The sequence below is a fragment of the Xenopus tropicalis genome, chromosome 3 (assembly GCF_000004195.4).
Source record: "Xenopus tropicalis strain Nigerian chromosome 3, UCB_Xtro_10.0, whole genome shotgun sequence".
Classification (NCBI taxonomy): domain Eukaryota; kingdom Metazoa; phylum Chordata; class Amphibia; order Anura; family Pipidae; genus Xenopus; species Xenopus tropicalis.
This window is the reverse complement of record NC_030679.2, coordinates 75,962,786-75,978,395: the sequence shown is the minus strand read 5'-3', so window position 1 is coordinate 75,978,395 and position 15,610 is coordinate 75,962,786. Positions and strand designations below refer to the sequence as shown.

At 38.0% G+C, this 15,610-nt stretch overlaps 1 protein-coding gene across 5 annotated transcripts in view; it reads right to left on the bottom strand.

The window, feature by feature from the left end:
- The window catches only part of lamb4 (laminin subunit beta 4), a 72,923-nt gene that overhangs the window by 9,818 nt on the left and 47,495 nt on the right, over positions 1-15,610 (bottom strand). For 3 of the 5 annotated variants that reach the window (XM_031899007.1, XM_031899009.1, XM_031899008.1), the window contains exons 25-30: positions 15,078-15,174; positions 14,292-14,667; positions 11,205-11,368; positions 5,031-5,245; positions 3,105-3,308; positions 1,522-1,666 (exon numbers count right to left, since the gene is read on the bottom strand). In XM_031899007.1, coding sequence (XP_031754867.1) covers positions 1,522-1,666; positions 3,105-3,308; positions 5,031-5,245; positions 11,205-11,368; positions 14,292-14,667; positions 15,078-15,174 — 1,201 coding nt within the window. Of the gene's footprint in view, positions 1-1,521; positions 1,667-3,104; positions 3,309-5,030; positions 5,246-10,683; positions 11,073-11,204; positions 11,369-14,291; positions 14,668-15,077; positions 15,175-15,610 lie in introns of those variants that run through there. The other 2 variants (XM_031899010.1, XM_031899011.1) reach the window with 2 other exon arrangements.

Here is a 15,610-nt window from a genome sequence, read left to right as displayed (position 1 = left end):
TAGTCTCCCGCGACAAATCTCCCTTGTGGCAGGCGACTAATCTCCCCGATATGACATCCCACCGGTGAAAATAAAAATCGACGATGGGATGGTATACGCGGCAACTTCAGTGATTTTCGCAAATCGCGTCACAGAGTATGCCATCCCACCGGCAATTTACATTTTTGCCGGTGGGATGTCATATTGGGGAAATTAGTCGCCCGCAACAAGGGAGATTTGTCGCAGGTGACTAATCTCCCCGTGTACCAGAGCCCTTAGAGGTTGAAGATGATGATGCAAGTAGGATGAGAAATGTGTATGATTAATAAGTGTGACTGTGTGAATGTGATAAGCGATCGATGTTAATACAAAAGTGTTATTTGTTTATTTGCCCACTAGTAGAGTACTTTTGGTATAGTTAAAATAGTTTAAGTGTAATTCATATCACAGCCAGCCAGTGCAGACAAGGAGTTATAAAAGGAGCAGGCACCATGACAGGAGGGAATGGCTGGGTCACCATCTACCGACAGAAGGTGAGTCAGGACCCATCACCTGTAGGATAGGAATAGCTAGAATAGACTAGTGGGGTAAGACTGTGAGCACTAGCTGCAACGAGGCAGGTTAGATAGAATGGGCAGCCTCCACCCCATCAAGGAAAAAGGGGCTCCAGGTTTCAAAGGCTCCCCAGTTATACTGTGAATCCAGCATAACTCCAGAACCCGTTAGAGAAAATGGCTATCTGGGGAAAAGTTGAGAAGTATTACTAAAGAGTACTGGACCACTACAGAGAGTGGAGGGGTACCAGTGTGGAATACTGGACCACTAGAGCAGATGCATGGGCACAGAGTTCCATGGTAACAAAGGTAGGAAAAGAATTTGCCTAGCTGAAGTAACTGGTCTGGGAGATTTGTTTGAAGAGAACAATGGAATTTCATGCGTGAAATCATTTGTACAGTCTGCCTGAATATTGGAATGTTTTCTCCTGGTGTGCCTGCTTGGTTATTCCAAAGTGGAGACAGGGTATATCATGGCAACAAAATAATTATCACACCAGCAGTATTGTCACTTTAAAATCTGCCTGCCTATCCTAAAAGCTTACCATTGGTCAGCACCATAAACAGGTGTTTGCACAGTGATACTTTATGGTGCAGTCACTCACCTACCAATGAAGTCAGTAATGACCTTTCTGAAACTAACCTCTGCTTTCTGTCCTCAGTGGAAGCCATACATTAGATGGGAGACCTATTTGCCTTTGCAATCATATTGTGAGTTGCTGAAAAATTGTACTCTCTTTATGTCCTTTCTTTAGCACAAATAAAACTACGATCAGATGAGCATACCCCTTTGTAATGAGGTCAGTCACACATGCAGACAAACAGTTTTAACCTTCTTTGCAGCTGCGACACAAAGCCACAAATATAAATCTGACATTAGCGTTTCAGTATTTCTAAAGAAAGGAATGTTTTACATTGAAATGCTGCTTGTAACCACCTAAACCAGATTCAAATTCTATGATTGACGATGCTAAATAAATAAACTTACCTAACAGAAAATCTTTAACATTTTTAATTAGCTCTTTTGCCCGCATTTTATCTGCTTCCAATCGATTCATGGCTTTGCTTAGTTTTTTATCCAGTTGTGATGCTTTCATCTTCGTATCTTCTGCTAGATATCTTATACTGTTAATCTTAAGTGAAAACATGAAAATTTGTTTGATTCTCCTTTTTAGAAAACTGTGCCAAATCTGTATTGTTAACACATTTACTACATTTTCATAGACAAAAGAAAAAGATAATTAGATGATCTGTTGAAGGGGTCATATATAACCTCAATTGTGGTGAGCTAAGTGCAATGTAAGACACAATCACCATAGTTTCTACCCTCAATGTAACCCTTTTTTTTTTTTACTTAATTTCAGATCATTGTAATTACTTGGGGAATTTGTGCCTGACCCAATTAAAGGAAAACTGTGAACAAAGTTGGTCTCTATAAAAAATCTATTACATAAAACAGTTCATAAGTAAAACACTGCTTCATCTAAATAAAACATTTTCAAGAGCTGTCAACTTGACAGTTATGCCCCTAGGGGGAACCGTGGCAAACGTCAGTGCACTGCCAAATTTTTTTTCCCATACCTGTGCATGCATGAACTGAAGCGGAAAAATTCTCTCTGTGCATGCTTACTGTGCTTGCATGACAAAATCCACCTCAGGACTTTGCGGGACTTCTGCAAAATCGGTAGAATGCTGCTGGGGGACAGGAGAAAGGGGGAGTGCCTTCAAAATCAGGTAACTCCAGATAAAATAGGGGGGTTGACACCTCTGATTTTCATAAAAATATACTTAGTATTATGTGCCAATGTGCAATCCTAAATAAAAAATTGCCATCTTAAGCATTAAGAGCCAACTCCTGGGATCATGCAATTCATGATGCACACAAACACACCAAGGGCACACATACAGCCTAGGCCACATCAGCCAATGAATGGACAAAGTTCTGACTTTTGCTTCCACACTTCTTCCTGTTACAGTAAGAGCTGCATTATTTCCTGTCAGGTGATCTCTCTATATATACATATACTACATATATATATATATATTCCAGTTTGCTAGGATTATAAATACATAAACTGTTATTTAAGTATTCAAGGTATTCATTTTGAAGGTATAGTTTTGCACAACTGCACTTCAGCAATTGATGCAGGTTTTGAGGTGGACCTATCTCCAGGGTTTTTCTGTATTAATGGGTCACAAAATCTGAAACAGGAGGCAGGAGGAGGCAGCATCAGAGTGACAGAGTGAAAGCAACTATATGAAACTGCAAGGAGCACATATTGTTGCAAGCAGCTTTAGGGTACTGGCACAGAGGAAAATTCTCCCACAATGCCTTCAACTTCTGTGCAGTAAATTAACTCCTCCAAATTCAAATGTGTTATTGGTCTTCCTGCTTTTCCCAAGATGAAACTTGGCTGCATGAAAGTGTTGAAAACCCAGATGTTATGCATAATCTGCATATTGGCTTTCCTTTAACTTGAGACAAAAAACTTTGGAGTGGAACAGACTTTTATTATTTTATGATTAGTTTTTCATTCAGATGGCAGATTGTTTAAACACTGTGAATTTTACCTGTTTCTCAGCCTCAAGGAAATGAACTGACAAATTTCGTAGCTTCAAATCTGTGTCATTTGCAGTTTTCAGTGCATCTTTGGCTAGAGGCAAAGCTCCATTGCAGTTTGGCCCACCACATTTTCTCTTTCCTGACTTGTCCCGACAGAGTGCTCCTCCACAAGGTGCAATATCACAGGGAAAATCCCAAACCGCTCCACAAACCTGGCCAAAGAAAAAGCCTTTATCTTAGTTATTTAATCACTGATGTTTCTTTCTTCTTATGTTTAGTTTAGCTTTTAAAATATGATTCATAATGTTATATATAGTGTAAGATACAGCTGAAAAGAAATATGATTTTTCATTTTCAGGGTTTGTTCTTTTTGCTTAACAAACAATGTCTATGTACAGATTTTTATAAACAGTTTTATGTAGTAACCTGGCATAAATTCAAGTTAAAAAAAAACCTTGTTTCGCATTGTATTTGTTTTAACTGATAGGTGTTAAAAATTTAACAATTTAGTAATCTGTAAAGCAAAGCTTCCAAAGATATCTAGCTTTTGGACATAGTCTAATATGAAACTACTGATCTAGTCTAATATGGAAGTACACCATAAAAACCATCATATTGTTTTAGTCAAGTTTTTATAAAAATCATAAAAATAAATTATCAGGGCTCATTTACAATACGCGATTCTTATTTTTGCAAAAATTGGCAAAAAAATTTGCTGTCTTCTATCCACAGTAGTGGATATAGTGTTTTTGACACATAATTGCTGGTGCCCACTAAGTAACTCCTCAAGCAATTTGCATTTAATGTACTAGTTGTAAATTGTGCTTAAGCTGCAGCATGCAGTTTTACAGTGGGGATAGCTTTATTTCCACAACATCCATAATGGCATTAGGTTGCTTGGTGCAAATCGATTGTGTACATGAATGCAACCCAGTAGAGGAACCATGTCCAGGCTAGCAGTAGTTGTTAGATTCCCTAGCATCTATGATTTCAATTCATCAGAGCATTATTCATTTCACAATTTTCTTTTTGCATATAACTTTGTGAATAGCTTCAAAATGAGCTCAGTTTTGTGTCCATTCTGGTGCTTTACACTTGGATTTATAAGTGAGACCTTATTAATATTCTACTTTACTATAAGATTCTATCTTTAAAGAGATAATAAGGACCAAAAATTATAAATTGCCTGTATATAAGGACACAATAAGGGCTATTTTGAATGTATGGAAGTAGTAACATTTGCTACCATGATTGGCTTTGCTAAAAGGGTCAGACTGGGCGGTAAAGCATCAGGAATGTATAGTCGCACCACACCTTCAACACTTTCATTTTTTTTTTTTGAGAACTGAAATTCTACATACCGAGCTCTATAACAAACTATTTTTTTTAAGCTGCGAAAAAGATTTGCCATATGCACCAACCTCCAGATGGGTAAGGAAAATTACATAAGGTATGTGTACAGGTGAATTTATGGAGTTCAATAATCCAAAAAGAGGGAAAGACATCTTGAGCATTCTATGCTGTTGCACAATTCACTTTAGTATCCAAGCAAACTGAGAAATTCAATAAATTAATTTTGAATAAATTGACTGGATTCTTCTGTATACTGTACCACCAAGGTTGAAAATTTAACCTTATAGAATATTGTTTTTGAATCCTTTTTGATGGTGAAAATTATAGTGCACTACACCTTCAGTTCAAGATGTTATTATTGGGGATTCCCTAATTTATTAATTATACTTTATCTGCTTTGAAAATGTATCATATGATATCTCCTTTTCCTCATTTGTACCAGAGCACACTGGCAGGTGATTCTATACTGTTATGTCACTTCAACATTTCAACATAATGAGCAACTCTGGGACACCTTATAGGAAAGGCTGAAAAACTGCAAAATGTGTAAATGAAGCAATATATATTTTCAGAAATCTTACCATTTCATTCATTTTGCTTATATCCAGAGATTTCATTTTCTTTAACATCTCTGCATTTTGTTTGTGTTTTGCTTCTTGGTTATCTAATATAGTAAGAATGTGTTTTCTAGTTTTGGTAACTGCCTGGGTGGTGCGGGTAGCATTGCGTAATTTCTCTCCAGCCAAAACTGATGTTGAATAATGTTCGCTGATCTTATCAAAAGCAGCTATAAAAACTGTTGGGACAGAAATTTAGACATGCAAAAATATAACTAAAAATATGAGAAGAGAACCAAAACATCTGTTCTAGCAAGGTGCTTCTTTAACATAGAAAGAAAATATTGTATATTGTGTGGGGTTTCTCTTGACACCCAGCGTATGTTATACAAAAACAAATCACCAATATTTTCAGTTGTATGAATTTGAAAACAAACACTGTTTGTTTTCAGTTCATACAAAAGTAATAGAATTGCTATGTAGTGAATGAACATTTTCAGTGGTAACTTACACCAGAACTCGTGTACTAGAATGTAATTTTTGCAACCTATAGCAACTCATAAGCAGGTAGTATTTTCTGGTCTGGTGTCTGGATCCTGACACAACAGCCTGTAAGCATACAGGCCCAGATTTGTGGAGAGGTGACAAAGGCCCATGCCTAGGGCGGCACAAATTTGGGGGGCGGCATGACGCCCATATGGGAGCAATGAGGACCTCTCCCCACTGCTCCGTATGCAAGTGTAGATTTCCGCACATGTGCGCACGGTGCTGCTGTTCGCACATGCGCACTCTCGCGGGGAGGGGGGCGATGAACGGGGGTGGTGTGGAGGCGCTGTCAGCATATACGGATAGGGATTCTTATCTAAGAGGTTTAAAATTATTTTTTTTTCAGACAGATCATTAATATCCTTCACAGCACAAAGAATGGAGCAGGGTAAAAAGCTTTTTGAAACAGTGCAGTACATCATTTAGGGAGGGTGAGTAGGGAAACAAGGGCCATGCTATAGAAAACAGATGTAAATTAGAGAAAGATGACCCCTTGATTAAGAATCACTCTAACCAACAAACTTCTACTGTTCACTTTAATTACAATACTAATCAGGAATTATTTGATCCAGGATAGTGACTAGTGCACATTAAATAAAAAGTGCATGTATTTCAAAGCGCTCAATTTTTCAAACTATCCCTTAGTAGAAACAGCCTCTTAAGGAAACAATGCAATAATGTGCCTGTGCTATATAAATTTTATATCCATATTGATTCAATCAGAGTCATCGATGCATTAAAAAGTGCCAGTGCTGAAAAATCAATCAGATATTGCCAATTAATCAATCTTGTTATTAAAAATGCGGGTGTTTAAAAATCAAGTTTTAGATCAATAAATAAAATAATAAATTACATCAGTTGTCCTCCAGATCCAGATCATTAATAAACAAATCACCTTGATTAGATATGTAAGAAGAAAAGGAAAAAAAGAGTGTGGCGATATCACAAATTTGCTTCACTGTCTCAATTTAACTGACTAAACAAATGGGATAAGGCAGGTACCAAGCAGCTGCAGTCTCAACATTTACCTTGCCTTATACTTCTATGAAGGCCAAATTATCCTGCAAAACCGCAAACCTCAAGGACCTTATTGGGAAAACAGTTGTAAGATAAAGTATCAAGGAGAAAGAAAATTATTAACAGTTAAAAAACAAGGTCAGCTGAAGCTGCACCCATAAGAAGAGAAACTGGATCACTCCACTAGATGCCCACTCAACCCCAAGTATCAGTTTGGCATCTTAATTATCAATCTAGTAAAAAATTATTTATATATTAAAAGAGAGAAAGATCATGTATTAAAAAAACAGCTCCACAAAAAGGCTTTGTGGAGCTGGGTTTTTAATACATGATCTTGCTCTCTTTTAATACATAAATAATTTTTACTAGATTGACAATTAATAGATGCTCTCTTTGTGGGTAACACCTAGAAATGTTGCTTTCTTCTAGGAAAGGGAGTTGGTGCTCGGTACAACCTGGTTCCACAGACACTTCAGAAGACATGCTCTCCATTTCTGTTGGACTGCGGTTGTTACCTCAGGTGATGACACAGTTTGGGACTTAAGAGGTACCACTTTGGTAAAGGGAAGTCCAACAAGGCTTTGAGTATGGTTTTGCTCAATGGTAACTGCAGTATTATGTAGCTGGTCAATATGAGGATGCCAGAATTGATTGTCTGCCACTTTAACTGTATAACTGCATGGACCTCTTTGAGCAGTGACAATTGCTGATAGCCATTTATTAGGCTCTCGCTAATTCCTTGCCATTACAGTTTGCCCAATACCAAGCTGCTGCAAGATTCTTCTCTCATCTCCCCTTATATTAAACTGGTGGTTTCTCACGTGACAACTGAGATCTGGTTTAAGCAAGTCTAAGCAAGACTTCAGATTATGGCCCATGAATAACATTAAAGGCGTGCATTAACACATGACCTGAATTCCAATAAGATAACAAAAGCCTTTGTTTGTGCTGCAGTGATCCACTGTTGTTTGCCATTGACCGCAGTGACTGTTTCATAGTTTGAACAAATCTTTCATCTTACTGATGTGTTGTGGCATGGTATGGATTTGAAGTAGTATGTTTAATTCTATTTTGCTTCATTCCCAGAAATAGTCCAGCAAAATCAATGTGTACACATAGCTAAGGTGCAGAGGGCCATTCCCACAGGTGAACTGGTTTCTTGCTCAATCATTTTACAGATTAGAGAAATACAAATCAATCTAATGTACATGTAATGGCAGATGTGACAGTCCATCTGCATTTGCATGTGAAGCTGTCCACTCGAACTCAATATCATAGTCATAACCAGCAAGAAACAAAGCCCAACATTACATACATGCAGCAGCTGTTGAAAAAACTCCTTTCTTTTGGTGCAGTCTCACAAACAATGGTTGATGGTCCGTTACGAGTATGAACTTCTGGCCATATAAGAATTGATTAGATCTTTTTCACTCCCCAGATGAGGCTAAGTACTTCTTTGTCTATCTCTGCATAGTTGCATTCTGCACTTGTGAGTGTGAGTGAGTGAGGCATATGTTTCTGTGTTATCTCGTAGCCCATATTCCTCCAGCCATGTCAGAACTATCTTTCAATTTTCCAAATGTTCTGCATCATCTGTGCCTGTTACAATTAATCACCCTTGTAGAACTTGATCCATGGCTCTTTGCCATATGGCAAGTGCCAGGGCCACACCAAATCCTAATCTGTTGTACCAGTATAGCTTTGTGAAATTTTGGCTGTGCATTTTCCTCAAGGCATTCTTTGAATACTTTTGAGGCTTTTTATTTGCATTGCCATTGGTTTGGTGTTGTCAGCAAACACTGAATGTAGAATTTTAGTAGATTTCCAGTCAATAGGTATTTTGCTAAACCACTATCAGCCCCATAATGCAGGACCACCTGTCTCTACCACATATAAGTCAAGCTGGCATTTGGAATTATTGTAGTCTAATTTAAACAACTTTTTTTAAATTCTGAGTGTGTTATAGTTGAAACAGAAGACTCAGTGTCTAACTCCATCTTAACAGGAAACCAGGCTATTTTTGGTGGATAAAAAATATTTTTGCCAGATAAAAGACCTGTCACAAGTATCAGCGTGGTAAACATTAATACTTGCAAGTTCTGAATCAGTGTTATCAGCCAAACAAGGATTGTCAGCATCAACTATTTGGCTGTTTCGGAACAGAAAAACTCCTTTTGTCACATAGACATACTGCTTGGATATGCTTGAATATTTTTTTATTACATATCCTGCAGTAAACACCTTTGAATTTGCAGGTTGCAGTATTATGGAATACTTTGGCCTGAGCCCACTATGTGCACTTCAGTTGCTGCTTTCTCTAATGTCTCTGCTTTGCTTCTGTTCTGTAATTTGAATGTGTCCTAAGCAGCTGTCTCCATTGCTACTGCAATTTCTATAGCCCGTTTAAAAGCAATGTTACCCTCTGCACCTGTTGTGCATCATTCAGTCCATCTTTAAAATCAGTGTTCTGCCAGTTTCCTTAACTTTGCTGCATACACAGAAATTGCCTCACCCTCCTGCTGGTTCCTTTTATAAAACTGATTTTTCTGCTATGACCAGAGCCTTAGGGAGCATGTGTTCCTGAACAATTTGCACTATTTCTTTAAAGATTTGGAAGATGGCTTGGTGCTGTTAGGTTGAACACTAGAGCTGTATGTTTTCCCCCCCATTACATTGAGTAAGGCTGCCACATGTTTCTCTGGGGGTATGTAATTTACTCCAACATACAGTTCCAGTCTCTCTGTATATGTGTTCAAGTCCTCTACTGTGCCGTCAAATGCTTCCACTTTGCCAATATATCCAGCCATATTTCCAGATAGCACCCAGCTCTCTGCAGAGACTTACTGATTTCTCTGGCTTTTTTTTTTAAATTGCAGCTTTCGTCTTAGATTTACCAGATCTTTTCTAAAATCTCATCCTTGAAGCCAATCTGTTGTATCCATAGAGAAACACATACTAGAAACACATACAAGAAGGTGCTAGAGTAATTGCTGCAATGCTCTACAGAAAGGAAGCTCCATAACAGATAAAGTAGCAGAGAAAACAGAACAACAGATTCAACATAAAGCCTCATACAGCAGGCTCTTGTAACTAGAACAGCATTAGCAGGTTCAACAGAAAATATGCGCACTATTACTCTATCATAATAGAACAGTACATTTTTTAAATAATTACATTTTGTTTCATTTTGCAAAACAGTTTTTGAGTAGACATAATCTTTAATAATCTACTGCAGTGCTGTCCAACTGGCGGCCCGCGACCCCCCTCTGTGTGGCCCCCCACCTGTCTGGCTGCTTTGATGGCTTACTCTTGTGTAATCTTTAAATGGTATCAGTACTGAGATTAACTGCCCCCCCCGCATGGTTCTCACCTCAGATTCAGGCTGTAATCAGGCTGTATTGTTTAAATATGTAATCCCCTGTGTTGTTCACACCTTTTAATCTCTGCATTGTTCACCCCCTGCAGTGTTCACACCTCAGGCTCAGGCTGTAATCACCCATATTGTTCCCCTGTTCACACCTCAGGAGCAGTAGAAACCCACAAATAATCCCTGCACACTACAAAAAGAACATATACTGAGGTGGTACTGCAATTAAAAAGTTTTTTAATATATAGTTATTGTGCAGACTGTAGGAGCATTGCCAGCATTGTGTCACTGTAGGCTGCCTGTGTGTGCCATACACACAGGCATCATAAGGCAAGCAGAGTATGGCACACACAGGCAGGGTAGGGAAGGCAGAGTATGGCACACACAGGCAGAGTATGGCACACACAGGCCAAGTATGGCACAAACCAGCCAAGAATGGCACACAGTGAAAGTATGGCAGGGTAGGGAAGGCAGAGTATGGCACACACAGGCAGGGTAGGGAAGGCAGAGTATGGCACACACAGGCAGGGTAGGGCAGGCAGAGTATGGCAGGTTTTTGCTGTACTATAACCATTAATATGGGTATGGTCATGTGATAACATGGGTGTGGTTTCAAGTGGGTGCGGTTTCAAAAAGGGGAGTGGTCAAAACTGGCTTCCATTATCGGCCCTCCACCACGTAGGTCGGAAAAATTCCGGCCCTCGGTACAACAGAAGTTGGACAGCACTGATCTACTGTATGCTCTGACAATTAAAATTTACATTTAACAGATCAGGCTTACAGAGCTGTCAACTTTTAAGATAATTTAATGCAGTGCGCGCCAGCAGATATTTTTTTGCAAAATTTTAGCAAAATCCAGAAGCGGTGTCACGTATGTCAAGCACACTTCCTGAAGTGATGTCCTGTTCACGCTCAAAATTGCAGCTGAAGCCAAAGAATAATACCCGCACATGCGCAAATCCATCAAATGACATCAAACACTTATTGTGCATATGAGCCCGGAATTCGTAGCAGGACATCAGGGGATTTCGCAAAAATCAGGAGAATACTGCTGGGAAACAGGAGACCGGCGCAGAGCCACCAAAATCAGGTAACTCCGAACAACTAGGAGGGGGGGTTGACAGCTCTGGGCTCAACTGTTTGTAGAAAATTGTGTAGTAATTTATAAAATGGCATTTAGAAAACTTGCAAATGAAGCACAAAATGTTAGTGTACTTGGCATTACAGTAGTTCAGCCTTTTTATGATTTAATGAAAATAACCTCTTACCTTTCCTCTTAATTGTTGTTTCTCCCTCTTTAATCTTCTTTATTCTTTCCAGCTCCTTAAACAAATCATTAACCTCTTTTTCCACAATGCTTATAGTTTTGTTAAGTCTGGGAATCTTGCTGAATGGTTCAACATCAGAAATGAGGACTTTCCTAACCTTTTGTCTGAAAAGCATTTATATAGCATCTGTCAAATAAGTATTATTTAATAGTGATATTATTTCTAAGTAGCATTTAAAAAATATTAGTCATATACCAGTACAGGTATGGGATCCCTTATCCGGAAACCCGGTGTCCAGAAAATTTACGGAAAGCCTGTCTCCCATAGACTCCATTTTAATCAAATAATTCAGAATTTTAAAACTGATTTCCTATTTCTCTGTAGTAATAAAACAGTACCTTGTAAATGATCCCAACTAAGATATAAATAATTGTTATTGGATGAAAACAATCCTTTTGGGTTTAATTAATGTTTTATTGATTTTTTAGGAGACTTAAGGTATGGAGATCCAAATTACGGAAAGACCCTTATCCGGAATACCCTTAGTCCCGAGCATTCTGGATAATGGGTCCTATACCTGTAGTAAATGTAATAATTTCCTGACTGAAAATCCTTTACTAACAGTAAGGGAAGTGTTATTTAATAAACTATTAGTTTGAACTGCTGGAATACCTCGTGATTCACTAATCTGATGTTTAATGAATCTGTTACTTAATCTAACTAATAAAGAGCATCATCATAAATGCATTTGCTCCTGCTTTGATCACTTGTCTACGTGGCGTAACACTCTGCAGAAGGTGCTTTCCCTGCAGTACACCGCTCCCAAGACAAAGGGTAGAGAGTGGACAGCCAGCCAGTGTGAGCAGGCAGAACTAGGATCAAGCTTGTCTGTAATGAAGAGGAAGGATTTATCAGCAACAAGAATGGCCCTCATTCCATATCAGTGATTACCAGGTAAATTGGGGCAAGGCTAGTAAACTGTGTAAAGAGTTTACTATGGGTTTACTGGCCCTGACAGGTGCTGAACATACTCTAAATCTTAAGTTTATTCTAATTACTCAAAACCATTAAAAATAAACACAAATTTACATAAATTTTTGAGCCCTGAGAGCACTCTCTAGAATACTCAACAATTCTAGTAAACAATCCCATATATATATATATATATATATATATTTATATTTATTATCAATCCTAATAGTGTCTGCACTCCAGGGCTCAATATTCTGCGGGGTGCACAGCCAAAATTTAAGTATTTAACAAAAAAATAATCCGTGGCCGGCACACCCTTCAAATGTTATCAAAAATTTATTGAAAACATATTGTTTGTATTGTATTAGCTTTGCATACCAATATTAAGTGTATATCCATTCAAAAAATCATCATATCATAAAATGAGTGATCACATCGTAAAAATTAACATCCCATCTAAGATTTTATGGGATGTTAATTTTTACAATGTGATCACTCATTTTATGATATGATGATTTTTTGAATGGATATACACTTAATATTGGTATGCACAGCTAATGGCCAAACATTGGCCTGTTTAAATTTGTACACATATAATAGCATTGGTTATAATAATATATAATAATAATATAATATAATAGCATTGTTTTCAATACATTTTTGATAAAATTTGAAGGGTGTGCCGGCCACGGATTATTTTTTTGTTATATATATATATCTACACACACACACAAAGGATGGCACACCGCTACATACCATGCCTCAGGTGGCTCAGAAAAGGGTTCCAATACTGTAAAAAAGACCAGCAACACCGAGATCTCTTGTGAAAAAAAATGTGTATTTAAAACAGCATAAACAGCCAACGTTACATTTTTAGTCCACATCTTGCCTTGAGAAAGGTCCCGATGTGGACCGAAACGTAACGTTGGCTGTTTTAAATACATGTGTTTTTGCACAAGAGATCTCAGTTTTGCTGGTCTTTTCTACAGTACATATATATAATATTAGTACAGTATTAGTTCCGGGTACGGACCAAAACGTCGATCCAAATAAAAGGAGTATCTTTTTTTGATAACATTTTCCTGGTGTGCATCAGCATTTTTTTAACTTAAACCAACTCTCTTGCCCTTTCTCTTTATGTGTGTGTATACTGCAGCTAAGTCCCAAATCCCTTCTCAAAAATATTGATATCCTGCACTTTACTTATTTCTGGGTGAAAAGCTAGTTCCTGTGTGATGTAAGTTAGCAACAAACCCTAGGGGCTGATTTACTAAGACACGAATTAAGTTAGCAACAACCCCTAGGGGCTGATTTACTAAGACACGAATTCGAATCCGAATTGGAAAAATTCCGATTGGAAAACGAACATTTTGCGTCTTTTTCGTATTTTTTGCGATTTTTTCGGCGCCTTTACGACTTTTCGGAAATTGTCGCGACTTTTTCGTTACCAATACGATTTTCGCGAAAAAACGCGAGTTTTTCATAGCCATTACGATTCGCTCGTATCTTGTCGCGACTTTTTCGTATTGAGCGCTCGTAAGCGGCGGCCAAAACTTTCAGACTTAGCATGATTTTGGAAGCCTCCCATAGGACTCAATGGCACCCTGCAGCTCCAACCTGGCCCAAGAAAAGCTTGAATGAATCCGAACGCTATGAAAAAATCGCAACATTTTGCGCAACTTTCGGAATGGCTATGAAAAAGGCGTGAAAAGTTTTAACGATACGAAAAAATCGGCAGATTTTACGCAACATTCGGATGGCAACGAAAAAGTCGCGATAATATTCCGAAAAAATCGCCAAATACCGATCATTACGAAAAAAACGCAATCGGACGCATTCGGCCGGTTCGTGAGTAAGTAAATGGGCCCCCTAGAGTTAGAATCTTTGTTTTCCATATACTGTGTGTGCTTTGCAAACTTTAGCTGATTACTTTCATAATCAAAGCCATAATTTAATATGATCTGCATAAGCAAGAATGAATGTTAATTTGATCATCATGCATTTACACACAGAAAAGGAGTTTTTAGAACTCATATAGATATTATCTAATTAGTACACACAAAATAACAAAGTGGAAGTACAACAGAAAAAAATAAACAAAGAAAATGTAATTACCGAATGGTGTCGTAATAACTTTTCACCTGTGAGTATTTCTGAGGTGAAATAATGGGACTCTTGAAAGCATTCTCTATGATAGAAAGTTTGTTTTGAAGTATGCTCATTTGTATATCACACCCAAGTTGGGAAGGTCTCTTGGGGCCTATGTTTGCAGCAAGTCGAATAAGGCCATGGATGGCTTCAGAAAGAGATGTTACTTCTGAGTCCCATGGTTCAAAGCACATATGACATTGAGGACATTCTGGAAACTGTTGCTGGAATTTAGGAGCACACTGGTCACAATATCTTCCAGTGACTCCAGGCCTACAAATGCATGAGCCAGTGACTTTATCACACATTGGCCGGATGGTACCCTCCAAGTTACACTTGCAAGCTAGAGTAAGAGAAAAACATAAATTACAGAAAACCTACAGGTGTGATTTGCTCCTCACGAGCCGGGCCTCTGTTCCAGATTACTCTGTACACTGGACCCACTGGAAACCCAAAGTCTTCAAGAAGGCCCATGGTAGATAGATAGAGGTAGATTACTGGACATTTAATACATATTTTTTCCTTTAAATACAAACACATCATACCTACCAACATATAAATTAAAAAAAAACAGAGCAAATTAACTTGACTTTATTCATTCCTAATTAATTTTCAATGAGGAACAATAAACTCCAGATAGGAGACTGTTTAAAAGTAACCACATTTTTGTAGCAAAAACCCAATGATAACTAACTAATCAACATATATTAATATATAATACATTAATTCACCCTAACACCATTTTGTACTCACGTAAGCATTGGTATTTGGCATCTCCAAAGTGATTTTCTTCACATTCATTACACTTTTTCCCTGTATGTTTTGGCTTGCATAAACATTGACCTGTAAACTGGAGGTGCACCACAGTTAGTACAAATCCTTTGAAACTGCAGCCAGTGGTGTAGATTTACATAAGGCAAGATAATAAATTTCAGGTGGCACCAAAATCTACTAGCATAATAAAATACTTCTGCAATTAATTTCTTTAATATGTAATTTTGAATAGACACTATCATGAACAAGTTTACATCCAGTTGCATAAGCAGAATGACTGTGTGCGCTCTCTAACCAATCATACTGTAAGCTAAATACACGGTGTAAGGGCATACACACTATGGCTAATTTTCTATTGTTTTGAACAATGTTCCCAAATGATCTGTGGCTCCACTTCACTTCCTCATCTGCCCATACACCATGCACTGTTCAAATTGTTGAACTGGTAGATTACATTTCCAACTTGCCAAGTCCGTAAACTGACCGATATCCATAGTACATAGATAATGATC